This window comes from Ranitomeya variabilis, chromosome 1 (assembly GCF_051348905.1).
Source record: "Ranitomeya variabilis isolate aRanVar5 chromosome 1, aRanVar5.hap1, whole genome shotgun sequence".
Classification (NCBI taxonomy): Eukaryota; Metazoa; Chordata; class Amphibia; order Anura; family Dendrobatidae; genus Ranitomeya; species Ranitomeya variabilis.
Window position 1 is genome coordinate 557,353,276 of NC_135232.1, and position 19,294 is coordinate 557,372,569.

The 19,294-nt window shown below is 50.7% G+C and overlaps 1 protein-coding gene across 12 annotated transcripts in view; it reads right to left on the bottom strand.

The window, feature by feature from the left end:
- ADAM15 (ADAM metallopeptidase domain 15) overlaps positions 1-18,991 on the bottom strand; it is a 41,376-nt gene extending 22,385 nt beyond the window's left edge. For 3 of the 12 annotated variants that reach the window (XR_013213738.1, XR_013213739.1, XR_013213740.1), the window contains exons 1-12: positions 18,790-18,989; positions 16,066-16,163; positions 15,465-15,538; positions 10,254-10,332; positions 10,025-10,101; positions 8,713-8,929; positions 8,576-8,629; positions 8,403-8,474; positions 8,162-8,331; positions 1,231-1,315; positions 1,022-1,164; positions 768-945 (exon numbers count right to left, since the gene is read on the bottom strand). Coding sequence is in view for 6 of the 12 variants with exons in the window: in XM_077256109.1 (XP_077112224.1) it covers positions 768-945; positions 1,022-1,164; positions 1,231-1,315; positions 8,162-8,331; positions 8,403-8,474; positions 8,576-8,629; positions 8,713-8,929; positions 10,025-10,101; positions 10,254-10,332; positions 15,465-15,538; positions 16,066-16,163; positions 18,790-18,862 (1,320 nt within the window). In the remaining 6 variants the exon portion in view is untranslated. Of the gene's footprint in view, positions 1-767; positions 946-1,021; positions 1,165-1,230; positions 1,316-8,161; positions 8,332-8,402; positions 8,475-8,575; positions 8,630-8,712; positions 8,930-10,024; positions 10,102-10,253; positions 10,333-15,464; positions 15,539-16,065; positions 16,164-18,789 lie in introns of all 12 variants that reach the window. The other 9 variants (XR_013213737.1, XR_013213735.1, XM_077256138.1 and 6 more) reach the window with 4 other exon arrangements.
- Positions 18,992-19,294: the final 303 nt, after the last annotated feature.

A 19,294-nucleotide genomic window follows, 5' to 3' on the forward strand; every position in this document is an offset into this window, starting at 1 on the left:
ATAAAGATTAAAAGCCTGATGTTACCATTTTACTACAGTAAATTTATCACTAAATTAAACTTAAACATGAGCCATGTATGAGGGAGTCGGAGTCGTGGATTCGGAGGTTTGGCTTACCGACTCCACAGCCCTGCTGGGAACAGAAGGAGGGAGGGATGGACGGACTGACGGGGCCAGGATCAGAAGGAGGGAGGGATGGATGGGGCCAGATCAGAAGGAGGGAGGGTGGGACAGACAGGGCCGCAGAGGGGAGGGACAGACAGGACCGCAGAGGGGAGGGACAGACAGGGCCGCAGAGGGGAGGGACAGACAGGGCCGCAGAGGGGAGGGACAGACAGGGCCGCAGAGGGGAGGGACAGACAGGGCCGCAGAGGGGAGGGACAGACAGGGCCGCAGAGGGGAGGGACAGACAGGGCCGCAGAGGGGAGGGACAGACAGGGCCGCAGAGGGGAGGGACAGACAGGGCCGCAGAGGGGAGGGACAGACAGGGCCGCAGAGGAAAGGGACAGACAGGGCCGCAGAGGGGAGGGACAGACAGGGCCGCAGAGGGGAGGGACAGACAGGGCCGCAGAGGGGAGGGACAGACAGGGCCGCAGAGGGGAGGGACAGACAGGGCCGCAGAGGGGAGAGACAGACAGGGCCGCAGAGGGGAGAGACAGACAGGGCCGCAGAGGGGAGAGACAGACAGGGCCACAGAGGGAGCCAGAAAAAAGGTAGAAGCGGAGGCCACAGAAGTTAAGCTGAGCCATGCGGCGATCCTTCCTCACCTGCAGCAGGCCACAATCGCACTCTTCGCCTTTCTCCACCAGCAGGTTACCACACAGTGGCTTCCCGTACATGCGGCCTGGACTGGGCACATTATACAGACAGGCTCCTCCCCCTTGGCGCAGACTACGGAGTAGACTTTCCAAGCTGCAGTTGCTGAACTCCAGGCCTGGCATGAACCTGCCAATAACACGGGCACATCACAGAGAGCTGCAGCCAGCTAGGCCCCTTATACGTTACAGGGGTGCACACTCACCCAGTGGACTGCGTCATTATCCACTGCTTCCCTGTCCTGGGCTGCCCACACGTCCCATCTGCAATGTCATGATTCAGGCCCAGATTGTGACCCAACTCATGTGCCATGGTGGATGCCACCGACAGAACGCTGACCGAGTGATCCTGTGAGGGGTAGGAAAGTGAGGAAGAGCCATGGAGGACCACCAAAACTCCCAAGCAATCACTTACCACCGTCACACCGCCAGATCGATCCACAGAGCAGATGGAGTTCACTGTGGACATCCCAACGGATGAGTCTTTAAATGTCACTCCCCTGTGTAGACGCAAGGGTTAATAAGAGGAGTGCACAGAGGATGTCACACACAGGTAGACACGAGAGATAATAAGAGGAGCACATAGCCGACGTCACACACACGAAGACACGAGGGATAATAAGGGGAGCACACGGATGACGTCACACATGCAGAGACACAAGGGATAATAAGGAGAACATACAGACGACGTCACACATGGGGAGACACCATGAATAATAAAAGGAGCGCAGATAACGTCACACATACGGATGTTCAGAATAACTTGGCACTCAAGTATTTGTGAAAACGAAAGATTCAATTTATTTTGCGTCCTGACATAGAACCAATTGTTGTTAAACGTTTTCGGTCCAAAGTAGACCTTCCTCAGAACAGTTCAATGTTATCTAGAGCAACAAAGTTTTTTACAAGCATAAAAAAAAAATATATAAGTAAAGTATTCATAGAAAATCGAAATTTAAAGACAGAAGGATAGAATCCTATAGTCTGTGACACCGCGTGGTGATGACTATACTAATCAGCATATAAATGTCACAGCTTGAAAATATATGGATAGATAGACATCGCAAACTGAGGCGTATCCAAGGAGCAAAAATAAATTTTAACAGGTATAACAGCCCCATGAGCAGGGTTCAAGAGAGGTGACTTCTCGTGGAGACATACTAAAAAGGATATACAGGTTCCTCAGCATATACAGTGCAAATTCCTTGTCGATCTAATCATATCATACAGACTGACTTCTTCAATGTAGTATGGAGTAATAATGTGCAAAGTGTGATGTGCCTAGGGAAACTAATATAACAGTGGTGTTTAGAATGTGCTATATAAACCCCCGTGGTAATAAGAACAAAACATATAAACAGCATTGTAGTGGTGGACACAGTGGTCCCGAATCGAGAGGCAGAAGGTGATGAAAATTGGACAATATATAACTATTCTGGACATACAAGCCATATATTGTCCAATTTTCATCACCTTCTGCCTCTCGATTCGGGACCACTGTGTCCACCACATCTATCCATATATTTTCAAGCTGTGACATTTATATGCCGATTAGTATAGTCATCACCATGCGGTATCAGACAGACTATAGGATTCTATCATTCTGATGTCTTTAAATTTCGAATTTCTATGTATACTTTACTTATATACTTTTTTCTATGCTTGTAAAAAACTTTGTTGCTCTAGATAACATTGACCTGTTCCGAGGAAGGTCTACTTTGGACCGAAAATGTTTAACAACAATTGGTTCTATGTCTGGACGCAAAATAAATTGAATCTTTTTCGTTTTCACAAATACTTGAGTGCCAAGTTATTCTGAACATTTGGCTAAGGGTGGGATACCCTACTCGAGCACCAGCAACTACACCTCTACAGAGTGCCGTGTTTGTTTATTTCAGTCACATATATGGGGACACGAGGAATAATAAGAGGAAAACACAGTCGACGTCACTCACAGGGAGATACGAGGGATAAGCCAGATTACTTACCGGTAATACTCTTTTAATGAGTCCATGACAGCACCCCACATGAGAGGGATCCGCCCCATAGGAACAGGAAACCTACAGAATAAAAGGAGGCGGTCCCCTCTCCTCCTCAGTTTAGTTTACAGAGAACAAAAAGGGAACCGCAAAAGCTTTAGTATTAATTCTTATTCAGCAACAAAAATATCTTAAACTCTATACAACCATTATTTGTGAACTTAAAAGAAAGAGCTGTGCATAATTTAGGGAGGGTAGTAAATGGGTGCTGTCGTGGACTCATTAAAAGAGTATTACCGGTAAGTAATCCGGCTTTTTACCCTTCGCCACGACAGCACCCCACATGAGAGATTTTCAGAGAGTCATTATTTGGGTGGGATTACTGTACCAAGAACAGCTCTACCAAAGGTCAGATCAGAAGATGTAGATAGATCGAGTCTATAATGGTTGTAAAAGGTAGAAGGTGTAGACCAAGTTGCGGCCTTACATATTAGATGGATCGGTACATCTGCTTGTTCCGCCCAGGAGGAAGCCATGGCTCGTGTTCAGTGCGCTTTTATACCCACTGAAGGAATCTCGCCTTTTGACGTATAGGCCAAGCAGATAGCATCTCTGATCCATCGAGATATGGTAGCTCTTGTGACCCCATGTCCTTTCTTGTGGCCCTGAAAGGAGATAAACAGAGCCCTACTCTCCCTCCATGTCTGAGACCTTTCTATATAAGTCAGGATGGCTCTTCTGACATCTAAGGTGTGGAACTTATGTTGTTCTGGAGTTATAGGTGAATCAAAAAAGGAAGGGAGAAATATCTCTTGCGATCTGTGGTAGGTGGATGCTACCTTAGGGAGGTATGAGGGGTCTGGTTTTAGGACTATCCGATCATGAAATATCAGTAAGAAGGGTGGGTCTACTGATAGGGCCTGGATGTCGCTAACCCTTCTAGCTGAGGTTAGAGCTACCAATAGGGCTACTTTATATGTCAGGACATTTAAAGGTATGGAATCTAGTGGCTCAAATGGGGAGCTGGTTAAGGCCTCTAGTACTAGATTTAAATCCCACGGAGGTAGACGGGGAATATGGACCGGTTTACTACGTTCACAAGATTTTATGAATCTGGAGATCCACCTATTAGCTGCTATATTGCATCCATATAGGGCTCCTAAGGCCGAGACCTGAACTCTCAAGGTATTTACAGATAATCCTAATTCTCGGCCTTTTTGCAAGAACTCTAAAATAGGTGTGATCGGAACTTGCTTAGTGAACGGTACTGTGTAAAAATCCAGAAATTTATTCCACACCCTACTATATATTAGGGTGGTAGATCTTTTTCTGCTCAATAAGAGGGTGTTTACTAGTTCTACTGAGAACCCTCTTGAACTTAATAGTTGCCTCTCAAATTCCACGCCGTCAAGTGAAGACCTTTCACTTGCGGGTGGAAAAAGGGGCCTTGGGACAGCAGCTCCTTGTCTGATGGGAGAATCCATGGGTCGCATAGGCACATGGTCTGGAGACAAGAGAACCATGGTCTTTTCGGCCAGAATGGTGCAATGAGGATCACTCTTGCTTGTTCCCTCCTGATTTTTCTGATCACTAGTGGAATCAGAGACATCGGAGGAAAGGCGTATGCCAGCTTGAACCTCCAAGGATGGTGGAGAGAGTCCAACATATCTGGGTGATCCATGAAGTTCAGGGAAGCGAACCTTTTTACTTGCCGATTGTCTCTTGTGGCAAATAGGTCTATTTGTGGTATCCCCCATGATTCCGTTATCATTCTGAATATGGATTTGTTTAAGGTCCATTCCCCTTGACGTAACTCGTTTCGGCTGAGGTAGTCTGCCCTGATGTTCTCTACACCTCTGATGTGCAGGGCTGTTAGGGATGCGAGATGAGTCTCTGCCAGCTGGAAGATGTCTGCTGCTATGGTCATTAGACTTCCTGACCTTGTACCACCCTGACGGTTCACATATGCCACTGTGGTGGAATTGTCCGAGTAAACGCTTACATCTGCTCCTTGAATCTGCGGAAGAAAATGATTTAAGGCATAATCTACCGCTTTTAATTCTTTCCAATTGGAGGAACACGTCAATTCTGCCTGGCCCCAAGTATCTTGGGCCAGACTATCTTCCATATGCGCACCCCACCCAATCGGGCTGGCGTCGGTGGTAATTATCTTAGAAGGGTCTATTATCCATGGTACACCCTTTGAAAGGTGTTGCATGTCTAGCCACCAGGATAGAGATTTTAAGACATCTTTGGACAGAGTTATTTTACTTTCCAGATGTTCATCTTTTCCCTGAGCTGACAATACTTCATACTGTAATTGACGAGTATGAAATTGGGCCCACGGCACAGCTGGGATACATGATGATAATGATCCCAGTAAAGACATGGCTTTCCTTAGTGTCATGTAGGGGTTGCTCATTGCCTCGGATACCCTTGATTGTATAGTCAGTCTTTTTGACTGAGGAAGGAAGCATCTCTGACTTACGGAGTCTAGCTGGATTCCTAGAAATGTTTGAACGGTCTCTGGATTCAGCCGGGATTTTTCGAAGTTGACGATCCAACCTAACTCCTGTAGGGACGAGATCGTATTAGATAAACGAGTTTTACACTGAAGTATAGAGTTCCCTACTACTAGAAAATCATCTAGGTAGGGTATTATCAAGGTGTCCCGTTGGCGTAGATGAGCCATCACTTCTAATATCACCTTAGTGAAGATGCGTGGAGCCATAGAAAGCCCAAATGGCATTGCTACATACTGAAAGTGACGAACCTGTCCCTCCAGGATGACTGCTACCCTTAGGTATCGCTGATGCTCGGCATGTATAGGTAGATGATAATAGGCATCTTTTAGGTCTATTCCGGCCATGACACACCTAGGGAATAAGAGTTTTATGGTAGAACTAATGGATTCCATTTTGAAGGTATGATTACGCAGGAAGGAATTTAATCTTTTGAGATTTATGATGGTTCTGAATGAACCATCTGGCTTATTGATCAAGAATAAAGGGGAATAGAATCCCTTCCCTTCTTGATCCTGGGGAACTTCTATCAGGACTTTTTTAGATAGAAGAGATAGGATCTCTGATTCCAGAGCCCTTTGTTGATCTCGTCTTTTTGGTGATCTCGTCTTTTTGGTGATGTTACTATGAAAGAATCCCAAGGGATTCGATCAAACTCCAATTTTAGGCTGTATTGCACAATGTCCAGAATCCATTGGCTAGATGTTATTTGTTCCCATTTGGGAAGGAAGAATTTTAATCTGCCGCCCACTTTCTGGTTAGCGGTATTTGCGTTTTGGATTATGGGACCCGCTAAAAAAGGCACCTTTTTGCTTCGGGTCCTTTGACTCCCATCGCTCCCTTTGTTCGAACGGTTTGTTCCTGGTAAAGGGGCGTCTCCTGAAGGCTCTCCTGTAAGACGGAAGATATTGGGTTAGGGAAGCCTTTCTTCCTTTCTCCTGCTTTATTCAGGAGTTCATCCAGCGTTTTTCCAAAAAGGAACTCACCCTGGCAGGGGATCGCACAAAGTTTTGCTTTGGCCTGTGAGTCCCCTTTCCAGTTTTTTAACCAGAGTGCTCGCCGGGCTGTATTCACTAGGCCGGCTGACCTGGCTGCTAGGCGTAGCGAATCCACGGAGGCATCAGCCAGGAATGCTACTGCTTCTTTAATTAGAGGGAATTTCGGCAAGATTGACTCTCTCGAAGTTCTACCTCTAATCTGTTCCTCCAGTTGCTCCATCCACACTAGTAGCGACCTTGCAGTGCAGGTACTAGATATGGCGGGCCTGAACGCCCCGTGTTAGCTTCCCACAATCTTTTTAGTAAAGCTTCTGCTTTACGGTCCAGCAGGTCTGTGAGGACCCCTGAATCCTCCACTGGTAAGATCGACTGCTTGGTTGTGGAGGCTACTGCGGCATCAACCTTCGGCACCTTTGACCAGGAGTTCAGCTCCTCGTCGCTGAAGGGATAGCGTCTTTTAGAGGATGATGGCAGGAAACCTCTTGTGTTTTGCTTCTCCCATTCTCTTTTAATAATTTCTTTAATAGTTTGTATGACGGGGAAGGATCTACGTTTTCTCTGTCCTAGCCCCGCAAACATTATGTCCTGAGCCGATTTCTTTTCCTTCTCGTCTGAGCACCCCATCGTGCTCCTGACAGATTTCACCAAGTTATCCACACTGCTGTTGGGTAGACAAAGCCCCCCTTCAGTTTCGGATGAGCTCGGCTGAGATCCCGCTTCGCCCGAGGATATATGTACATCCTCTGACTCAGAACTAACTGGGGATCGGGACCTGCTAGGCTGACGGGTACTGGCACTACTTGTCTGCGCCAAACCCTGCATTTCTTCCCGGATTATGGCTCTGACATCTGATGGAGTCATTATATTCTCCTGCCGCAAGGTCTGTATGATACATTCTGAACACAGTTTTTTAGCATAATCATCCGGGAGGGGCTGCGTACATAAAGCACATTCCTTGTGCTTGGACTTGTGTGTCCTTTTCTTAGTCTAGAGGAAGGGATACAGGAGGAATATATATCAGCATATAGGAAGAGATTCTTTCAAAAACTCACCCAGTGAAGCTGACAGGTACCGGTTCTGGAGGCGGATTTCGTTTGGTGGTAGATCCCTTCTCTGGAGGTCGACCACCACTTTTTGTGCTGCTCCTAGCGCTTCTCTCCTTACTGGGAGAGCGCTGTTCTGCTGCGGGCAGGTGCGCTTCGTCGGCCGGTGAATCCATCTTGCACACACCAGTCCGACGCCAGCGCTGCTTTTTGAATCTGCCGCTGAATCTCCTGCCTCCCCGGACCAACCCGGAAGTGCTCCAGCGACTTCCGGGTTAGACGTGCCGCTCTCACTTCACCATGCGGCGGCCAGAATTATTAAGCTGGCCGCTGCAGCGCGCGTCCTCATGGTGCCGGGCGGACCCACGGTGACCGGACCCGGACCATGGATGTTCGGCCAGACGAGGGGGGAGGCTGCAAGCAGGGGCTCCCCCGCCGCTGCTTCTGGAACCGCAGACCCTGCCGTTCCCTCGGACACCGGCGCAGGCGGTTGCATGGCCCACGGATCCTCTTCATCTGTAGGTAAGTCGGGTGCCTATAGGAACAGGAAACCTAAACTGAGGAGGAGAGGGGACCGCCTCCTTTTATTCTGTAGGTTTCCTGTTCCTATGGGGCGGATCCCTCTCTCTCATGTGGGGTGCTCTCGTGGCGAAGGGTAAAAATAAGAAGAGCACACAGCCGATGTCATACACACCTAGACACGAGGGATAATAGGAGGAGCACACAGACGACATCACACATGGGGAGACAAGAGTGGTAATAAAAGTAGGGCACAGACAATGTCACAAATGGAGAAAAACGCACGTCAGCAGCTGCGCGTTGTCATGAGGCACCCTGCTGATCAGGTCCTTCTCTCTCCAGGACAGGAATGAGTTCAGCATCTCGGCAGGGTCCTCACTGACTGGAATCAGGTCCTTCTGGCTCCACACCTCCACCATGACCAGAACCACCCGGACATTCAGAGCCCGATAAAACTAGGGGGACATGTGATGTTACAGAACTGGATACAAGGGAGACAGGCCCCAAGGGGCGCTTCAGAACTCACAGCGTCCATCCAGTTAGCAATCTCCAGCATCCGGACATGAAGTCGTCTCAGATCCTCCTGCAGCATCTTATACTGGAAGAGAAGAAGAAACAGCTTAACTACATGAGGTGGTCGTGGACGTTAATGACATGGGGGAGTAGCAGACACTAGTGAGGTCACTGGGTCACACTCACCTCGCTGTTATCTGCCACCATCACAAGCTCCACATATTTGACCTCGCTCTCCACCTGCAGATATAGGACATGATCATCCAGAACATGCCACGTGCTTTATCTGCTCTGTAAACCCACGTACTCCATACCCCTCTCACCCCGTAAGATGCCTCTGGCCGCTGTGGGCTCGTTTTCTCATCTCCTAGGCTAAGCAGCACTCGTCCAGCCCGCCTGGTCACAGACAGATCTTCATTTTCCACTATGCACATCGTTTTCTGCCGCTCTCCAATGTGCCTAACTATGTGCTTGTACTGGGGATCACCCACAACTGGCTCAATGCTGAACCTCTGCTCTGCTGCAAGAACGATGGTCCCCCTGGAGAGAGGTGTGACATGAGGTATATACAGGCACAGGGACCACCAAAATCTTTAGTTTTGAAATATTCACCTATGATGTATTCGTTTGGGGCAGAAGAGCACACCAGTCAGCGGCCCCCTCTCCCGTAAGCTGAGGGCAAAGAACACCAAGGAGGAGCACCACCACGCATGCAAAGGGCCGAAAGCACCAAGGAGCAGTACCACCCCACGTAAGCTGAGGGCAGAGAGCTTTTTTATTATTTTAAACCTGGGTTGTGTATGCGTTTTCGCAGCGGAAAACCACTGCGAAGACGCATACACAACAGGTGCATATAGCCTCGACGGGTCCGTCAGAAAAACGGGCCCAGTGCACCCAAATTTTACAATCTGCACAGGATCCGTCTTTTCAACATTTTGACGGATCCTGTGCAGAAAAACGGAAGTGTGAAAGAGGCCTAAGAGCCCAGAAGTGCGGCACCCTCACCATCCCCCCTAAGCAGATGGCCAAGAGCAGCACCACCCCGGTATGCAGAGGACCAAGCGCACTGAGGAGCATCACCACCCCTGTATGCAAAAGGCCGAGTGCATTGAGGAGCGGCACCACCTCTATATGCAAAGGGCCAAGAGCACCGAGGAGCGGCACAACCCACGTATGTAGAGGGCCGAGCACACCGAGGAGTGGCACTACCACGGTATGTAAAGGGCAGAGAGCATCAAAAAGAGGCACTGCCACAGTATATACAGGACTGAGGAGCGGCAACACCCCTGTATGCAAAGGGCCGAGAGCACGGAGGAACGGCATCAACCCCGTATGCAAAGGGCAGAGAGCACCGTGGAGCGGTACCGACTTCGATATGCAAAGGGCCGAGAGCACCGAAGAGCAGCACAACCCCCGTATGCAGAGGGCCAAGCACACTGAGGAGCAGCATCGCCCCATATATAGGGGGCCTAGCAAACAGAAGAGCAGCATTGTCCCCGTATATAGAGGGCCAAGCGCACTGAGGAGCAGCATTGTTCCCATATATAGAAGGCCGAGGGCACTGAGGAGCTGCACCGTCCCCGTATACAGTGCACTGAGGAGCGGAATATTACTTCAGTGCTGCTGGTTACATACCTGAGGCCAGAGCACAGGCTGAGGCTGCTCCACGGACCCTCGCCTCCCGCCGGCCTTCCGTGATAATAGCAGGTCACCTGGTAGAAAAAAAGAGAAATCATCCAAAATTCAGTGGTTCCGCAGCCGTGCGGCCCCTCACCAAACCAAGCTCTGGTTGCTAAGCTGATAAGCTGCTCAGGTGGGTAACATGTCGCTGGCCCAGCCCTGGGTGTAGCCTACGACGCCTCACCTGCGGCGGCCTCTGCTCCCTCACACCAGTCCCATCAGGAAGGTAATAGCTTAGAGTGTGGACGTCGGGGACCAGCTGTCTGAAAGAGAGGAAAGGGTTAATATGGAGCGGTAGTGGACCCTGTATACAGTATATACCCGCCATAGATTATAATGTGTGTGTGCGTGCGTGCGCGCACACACACAGTGCCTTGCAAAAGTATTCGGCCCCCTGGAACTTTTCAACCTTTTCCCACATATGATGCTTCAAACAAAAGATACCAAATGTAAATTTTTGGTGAAGAAACAACAACAAGTGGAACACAATTGTGAAGTTGAACGAAATTTACTGGTTACCGTATATACTCGAGTATAAGCCGAGATTTTCAGCCCAAATTTTTGGGCTGAAAGTGCCCCTCTCGGCTTATACTCGAGTCATGATCGGTGGCGGGGTCGGCGGGTGAGGGGGAGAGGGCGCTGAGGCATACTCACCTAGTTCCGGCGTTCCTGGCGCTCCCCCTGCCCGTCCCACTGTCTTCGGTGCCGCAGCCTCTTCCCCTGTTCAGCGGTCACCGGCACCGCTCATTAGAGAAATGAATAGGCTGCTCCACCCCCCATAGGGGCGGAGCCGCATAATTCATTTCTCTAATCAGCGGTGCCGGTGACCGCTGATAGAGGAAGAGGCTGCGGCACCGAAGACCAGCTGTCCGGGGGAAGGAGCGGGACGCCGGGAGCAGGTAAGTATGTCATATTCACCTGTCCTCGTTCCACACGCCGGGCGCCGCGCCATCTTCCCGGCGTCTCTCCACACTGACTGTGCAGGTCAGAGGGCGCGATGACGCATATAGTGTGCGCGCCGCCCTCTGCCTGATCAGTCAGTGCGGAGAGACGCCGGGACGGGACGCTGAGGAGCTGCAAGCAAGAGAGGTGAGTATGTGTTTTATTATTTTATTGCAGCAGCACAGCAGCTATGGGGCAATAATGGACGGTGCAGAGCACTATATGGCACAGCTATGGGGCAACGGTGCAGAGCACTATATGGCACAGCTATGGGGCAACGGTGCAGAGCACTATATGGCACAGCTATCTATGGGGCAACGGTGCAGAGCACTATATGGCACATCTATGGGGCAACGGTGCAGAGTACTATATGGCACAGCTATGGGGCAACGGTGCAGAGCACTATATGGCACAGCTATGGGGCAACGGTGCAGAGCACTATATATATGGCACAGCTATGGGGCAACGGTGCAGAGCACTATATATATGGCACAGCTATGGGGCAACGGTGCAGAGCATTATATCTATGGCACAGCTATGGGGCAACGGTGCAGAGCATTGTATATATGGCACAGCTTTATGTGGAGTATCTATGGGGCAACGGTGCAGAGCATTGTATATATGGCACAGCTTTATGTGGAGCATCTATGGGGCCATAATGAACGGTGCAGAACATTATATGTGGCACAGCTTTATGTGGAGCATCTATGGGGCCATAATGAACGGTATGGAATATCTATTTTTAATTTTGAAATTCACCAGTACCTGCTGCATTTTCCACCCTAGGCTTATACTCGAGTCAATAAGTTTTCCCAGTTTTTTGTGGCAAAATTAGGGGGGTCGGCTTATACTCGGGTCGGCTTATACTCGAGTATATACGGTATTTTAAATTTTTGTGGAAATTCAAAAACTGAAAAGTGGGGCGTATATTATTCGGCCCATTTAACTTAATACTTTGTTGCGCCACCTTTTGCTGCGATTACAGCTGCAAGTCACTTGGGGTATGTCTCTATCAGTTTTGTACATCGAGAGACTGAAATTCTTGCCCATTCTTGCTTGGCAAACAGCTCGAGCTCAGTGAGGTTTGATGGAGATCGTTTGTGAACAGCAGTTTTCAGCTCTTTCCACAGATTCTCGATTGGATTGAGGTCTGGACTTTGACTTGGCCATTCTAACACCTGGATACATTTGTGAACCATTCCATTGTAGATTTTGCTTTATGTTTGGGATCATTGTCTTGTTGAAAGACAAATCTCCGTCCCAGTCTCAGGTCTTTTGCAGACAACAGGTTTTCTACAAGAATGGTCCTGTATTTGGCTCCATACATCTTCCCATCAATTTTATCCATTTCCCCTGTTCCTGCTGAAGTAGGCCCAAACCATGATGCTGCCCCCACCATGTTTGACAGTGGGGATGGTGTATTCAGGGTGATGAGCAGTGTTGCCTTTACGCCAAACATATCGTTTGGCATTGTTGCCAAAAAGTTCAATTTTGGTTTCATCTGACCAGAGCACCTTCTCGCACATGTTTAGTGTGTCTCCCAGGTGGCTTGTTGCAAACTTTAAACAACACTTTTCATGGATATCTTTAAGAAATGGCTTTCTTCTTGCCACTCTTCCATAAAGGCTAGATTTGTGCAGTGTACGACAGATTGTTGTCCTATGGACAGACTGTCCCACCTCAGCTGTAGATCTCTGCAGTTCATCCAGAGTGATCATGGGCCTCTTGGCTGCATCTCTGATCAATCTTCTCCTTGTTTGAGATGAAAGTTTAGAGGGACGGCCGGGTCTTGGTAGATTTGCAGGTGTCTGATACTCCTTCCATTTCAATATGATCGCGTGCACAGTGCTCCTTGGGATGTTTAAAGTTTTGGAAATCATTTTGTATCCAAATCCGGATTTAAACTTCTCCACAACAGTATCACGGACCTGCCTGTTGTGTTCCTTGGTCTTCATGATGCTCTCTGTGCTTCAAACAGAACCCTGAGACTATCACAGAGCAGGCGCATTTATACAGAGACTTGATTACACACAGGTGGATTATATTTATCATCATTAGGCATTTAGGACAACATTGGATCATTCAGAGATCCACAAATGAACCTCTGGAGTGAGTTTGCTGCACTGAAAGTAAAGGGGCAGAACAATATTGCACGCCACACTTTTCAGCTTTTGAATTTCCACAAGAATTTTAAATAACCAATAATAATAATAATAAACCAATTGTGTTCCGCTTGTTGATTCTTCACCAACAATGTACATTTGGTATCTTTATGTTTGAAGCATGATATGTGGGAAAAGGTTGAAAAGTTCCAGGGGGCTGAATACTTTCGCAAGGCACTGTGTGTAGATAGATAGATAGATAGATAGATAGATAGATAGATAGATAGATAGATAGATAGATAGATAGATAGATAGATAGATACCATAGGCTGTGTCCTCCGCAGCCCACAGCTCATATCCTCGTCTCCACATTATAACTCCCAGACTGACACACTGTAACAAAGCCTCAGCTGTGAGAAGCATGAAGTCAGCTTACAGGCTGGGCACCAGTATCTGGCCTCCAGTGGCATCCTGCCGGCTTCCTATTGGTAGCGTCCTCAGTACCCCTCCCTCCGACCTCGTCAAAGGGCGAGTAGAGGAAACAGAACACCCGGGACACATACAGTTGTGGCCAAAAGTATTGACACCTCTGCAATTCTGTCAGATAATACTCAGTTTCTTCCTGAAAATGATTGCAATCACAAATTCTTTGGTATTATCTTCATTTAATTTGTCTTAAATGAAAAAACACAAAGGAGAATGAAGCAAAAAGCAAAAGATTGATCATTTCACACAAAACTCCAAAAATGGGCCAGACAAAAGTATTGGCACCCTCAGCCTAATACTTGGTTGCACAACCTTTAGCCAAAATAACAGCGACCAACCGCTTCCGGTAACCATCAATGAGTTTCTTACAATGCTCTGCTGGAATTTTAGACCATTCTTCTTTGGCAAACTGCTCCAGGTCACTGATATCTCTCCACAGGTGTGCTATGGGATTCAGGTCTGGACTCATTGCTGGCCACCTTAGAAGTCTTCAGTGCTTTCTCTCAAACCATCAGGAAGAAACTGAGTATTATCTGACAGAATTGCAGGGGTGTCAATACTTTTGGCCACAACTGTAGTAAGTAGAAACGCCCATCACTGTGTCCGGACCCCAACCCAACTTACACCTATGGCGTAAAGCCAAGTACACCCCCATCGCCCCACCAGCTACCCATATTCCCAGACACATCCACCCACACTCCATCCTCCAAACAGGTCAACTCACACTCAGTCCCCCCCATATTCCCAGACACGTCAACTCACACTCCGTGCCCCCCACATCCCCAGACAAGTCCACTCACCGACCCCCATATCCCTAGAAACGCCCCCCACACTCCATCCCTCTCATTCCCAGACACGTCCCCTTATGCTCCGTCCCCCCCATATCCCCAGACACATCCCCTTACGCTCCATCCCCCCCATATCCCCAGACACATCCACTCACACTCCGCTACCCTCATATCCCCATACACGTCCCCCCACACTCCTTCCCCCATATGCTCAGACACATCACCCACACTCCGTCCCCCCATATTCCCAGATACATATCCCCAGACAAGCCCACCCACACTCCGTATACCACATATGCTCAGACACATCCCCCCACACTCTGTCTACTATATATCCCCAGACACGTCCCCCCCACACGCCGTCTACCACATATCTTCAGACACGTCCCCCCACACTCCATCTACCACATATCTTCAGACACGTCCCCCCACACTCCATCTACCACATATCTTCAGACACGTCCCCCCACACTCCATCTACCACATATCCTCAGACATATGCCCCCACACTCCGTCTACTACATATCCCCAGACACGTCCACTCACACTCCGTATACCACATATGCTCAGACACATCCCCCCACACTCCGTATACCACATATGCTCAGACACATCCCCCCACACTCCATCTACCACATATCCTCAGACATATGCCCCCACACTCCGTCTACTACATATCCCCAGACACGCCCACCCACACTCCGTCCCTCTTATCTCCCCAGACACATCCACTCACACTCCATCCCCCCATATCCCCAGACAGGTCTACCCACACTGCGTCCCCCCATATCCCCAGACACGTCCCCACCTCCGTCTACCATATCTCCAGACACGTCAACTCACACTGCTTCACTCTCATATCCCCCAACACACCCAGACGCATTTACCCACATTTTGACCCCTCCATATCCACAGGCATGTCCTCTGACCCACTGATCCCCCATATCCCCAGACCAGTCCCAAAAATATCCCCAGACACCCCGACCCCTCCAGCCCCCCATATTCCGAGATGCATTCCCCCACATCCCTAAACACATCCACCCCATATACACCCCCCCACCTCCATCCCCCAGTTACCGGTTCTGCTGCAGTTCAAGGATGACGGAGCTTCCATTTATCTCCATTCTCAGCTGCAGCCGATCAGGAAGAGCCTGAAGGAAAAAAAGATTACACAGACTGACACCAGAGAACAACAGAGCGCACTGCCCATGTACATTGGAGATCTAAATGACCAGGTGATGGGAGGCAGTGGCATGTACGGCAGGCTATCCCATACGCGGTAATGATTGCGCGAGTCTGTCCCTCCGGGCATGGCGCCGGACGCGCGAGGCTGGGCCTCCGGGCACATCTGTGTACAGGGGACAGCCTCTAAATACCACAATGTACAGGACGGCCAGTGGCAGCCTCAGCAGTGTTGGTGTTCATAGGACGTGCCACGGTTGGAGAGCCTCCCTTTCCCCTTTCTTCTATGATCATTGTTCCAGGGTGCAGAGGAAGGAACCCCTCCCTATGAAGTCAGCCGGCAAGCGGACATGTCTGACAGCCACCGTCACTGGTAGAGGAAGTGCCTCATTCCTTCCAGAGCAGGCAGAAGAGTGTCCCCAAGGGGCCACACCTGACCTGCACCACTCCTATAATGCCTACATACAGTACAGTAACCTACATATGAGGGGCCCACCTGCAGAGCGTCATCCAGGACCAGCGGGCGGCCGGCGAGGCTCAGCTCCAGGTACACCTCCCAGTATGGTGTCTGCAGAGACGCAGAGGTGTCCTCATCTACAACACAAAGGACCAGGGTTATGGTGGAGTCGGGGGGAAATGCATTCCCACAATGGTTGGGACTGAACAATAAATATATGTATATATACATAATTGTTATTTTATTTAATTTTTTTTTTAACATGCAGCACCGCAGGTGCAGACGGCCCCCCACTCCTCCAGGCACTACTCCTTGGCCTCAGCTCCAGCACTTACAGACCAGAGCGAGCACAACACTAGGTGAGGCAGATTGTCTCATCCACATCTGGCAATAATGGGGATCTTTGCAACCCAGGCAGAGGGTCCCACCCTGCACCCCCGCGTAATCGGCTGCACCTGACATCTGGGGCATAAGGAAGGCACGTTTGTGTGAACAAAAAAAAAAAAAAAAGCACCCAGACACCGCGACAGGTCCACATGGGCAGACACACAGAGGACTGCACCAACACACCACGACAGGTCCCACTGGCAGACACACAAAGGACTGCACCAACACACCACGACAGGTCCCACTGGCAGACACACAAAGGACTGCACCAACACACCACGACAGGTCCCACTGGCAGACACCCAGAAGACTGCACCAACACACCACGACAGGTCCCACTGGCAGACACCCAGAAGACTGCACCAACACACCGCGACAGGTCCCACTGGCAGACACACAAAGGACTGCACCAACACACCACGACAGGTCCCACTGGCAGACACCCAGAAGACTGCACCAACACACCGCGACAGGTCTGCACCAACATACTGCGACAGGTCCGCACCGGCAGACAAGCAGAGGACTGCACCAACACACCCCATCAGGTCCCACTGGCAGACACACAGAGGACTGCACCAACACACCGCGACAGGTCAGCACCGGCAGACACACACCGCGACAAGTCTGCACCGGCAGGCACACAGAGGACTGCACCAACACACACCGCGACAGGTCCATACCGGCAGGCACACAGAGGACTGCACCAACACACACCAAAAGTTCCTTACCGACTCACACACAAACCGTGACATACCCGCGCCGACATGAAGACAGATGATTTCACCCCCCCCCACACACAGTGACAGATCTCCTCACTCCCCCACACACAGAGAGACAGATCTCCTCACTCCCCCACACACACAGAGACAGATCTCCTCACTCCCCCACACACAGAGAGACAGATCTCCTCACTCCCCCACACACACAGAGACAGATCTCCTCACTCCCCCACACACACAGAGACAGATCTCCTCACTCCCCCACACACACAGAGACAGATCTCCTCACTCCCCCACACACACAGAGACAGATCTCCTCACTCCCCCACACACACAGAGACAGATCTCCTCACTCCCCCACACACACAGAGACAGATCTCCTCACTCCCCCACACACAGAGACAGATCTCCTCACTCCCCCACACACAGAGACAGATCTCCTCACTCCCCCACACACAGAGACAGATCTCCTCACTCCCCCACACACAGAGACAGATCTCCTCACTCCCCCACACAGTGAAAGATCGCCTCACTCCCCCCCCCCCACACACACAGTGACAGATCTCCTCACCCCCCCCCCCCCACACACACAGTGACAGATCTCCTCACCCCCCCACACACACACAGTGAAAGATCTCCTCACCCCCCCACGCAGTGACAGATCTCCTCACCCCCCCACACACAGTGACAGATCTCCTCACCCCCCCACACACAGTGACAGATCTCCTCACCACACACACACAGTGACAGATCTCCTCACCCCCCCACACACAGTGACAGATCTCCTCACTCCCCCACACACAAGACAGATCTCCTCACTCCCCCACACACACAGTGACAGATCTCCTCACCACACACAGTGACAGATCTCCTCACCCCCCCCCCACACACACACAGTGACAGATCTCCTCACCCCCCCCCCACACACACACACAGTGACAGATCTCCTCACCCCCCCCACACACACACACACACAGTGACAGATCTCCTCACCCCCCCCACACACACACAGTGACAGATCTCCTCACCCCCCCACACACAGTGACAGATCTCCTCACTCCCCCCACACACACAGTGACAGATCTCCTCACTCCCCCCACACACACAGTGACAGATCTCCTCACTCCCCCCACACACACACAGTGACAGATCTCCTCACTCCCCCCACACACACAGTGACAGATCTCCTCACTCCCCCCACACACAGTGACAGATCTCCTCACTCCCCCCACACACACAGTGACGGATCTCCTCACCCCCCCCCCACACACACACACACACACACACACAGTGACGGATCTCCTCACCCCCCCCCACACACACACAGTGACAGATCTCCTCACCCCCCCCCCCCACACACACACACACACACACACACAGTGACAGATCTCCTCACCACACACACACACAGTGACAGATCTCCTCACCACACACACACAGTGACAGATCTCCTCACCCCCCACACACAGTGACAGATCTCCTCACCCCCCACACACAGTGACAGATCTCCTCACCCCCCCCCCCCACACACACACACAGTGACAGATCTCCTCACCACACACACACACAGTGACAGATCTCCTCACCCCCCACACACAGTGACAGATCTCCTCCCCCCCTCCACCCCCACACCTTGTTCCCAGTCTCCGTCACTGACCTGTCGGCCCTTGAGCCCAGCCAGGATGTCCCGCCGCCAGCCCGCACAGCAGCAGCCACATGCCGGCACTCATCCTCCGCTGTCAGCGGCCCGGCAAGAGTGAGGCCAGGGACGCCGGCCGGGCCAGGAGCAGCGGGGGAAGGAGACTAAGAGGATGGGGCGGAGCCGGAGTCTGCTGACTGAAAATCGGCCGCGAAAGCGACCAGCTGACAATGACAATTGCCGAGGCTGCACTGCACTGAAGACTTCGAGACAGGGGTGTGAGGGAAAGACCGGCAGAGAATACAGGACAGGACCGGGGTGTGAGGGGAAGAAACGGCGGAGTATACAGGACAGGACCGGGGTGTGAGGGGAGAAAAGGGCAGAGTGTACGGGATCAGACCGGGGTGTGAGGGGAGGACAAGGCGGAGTATACAGGACAGGATCGAGGTGTGAGGGGAGGAAAGGGCAGAGTGTACGGGATCAGACCGGGGTGTGAGGGGAGGACAAGGCGGAGTATACAGGA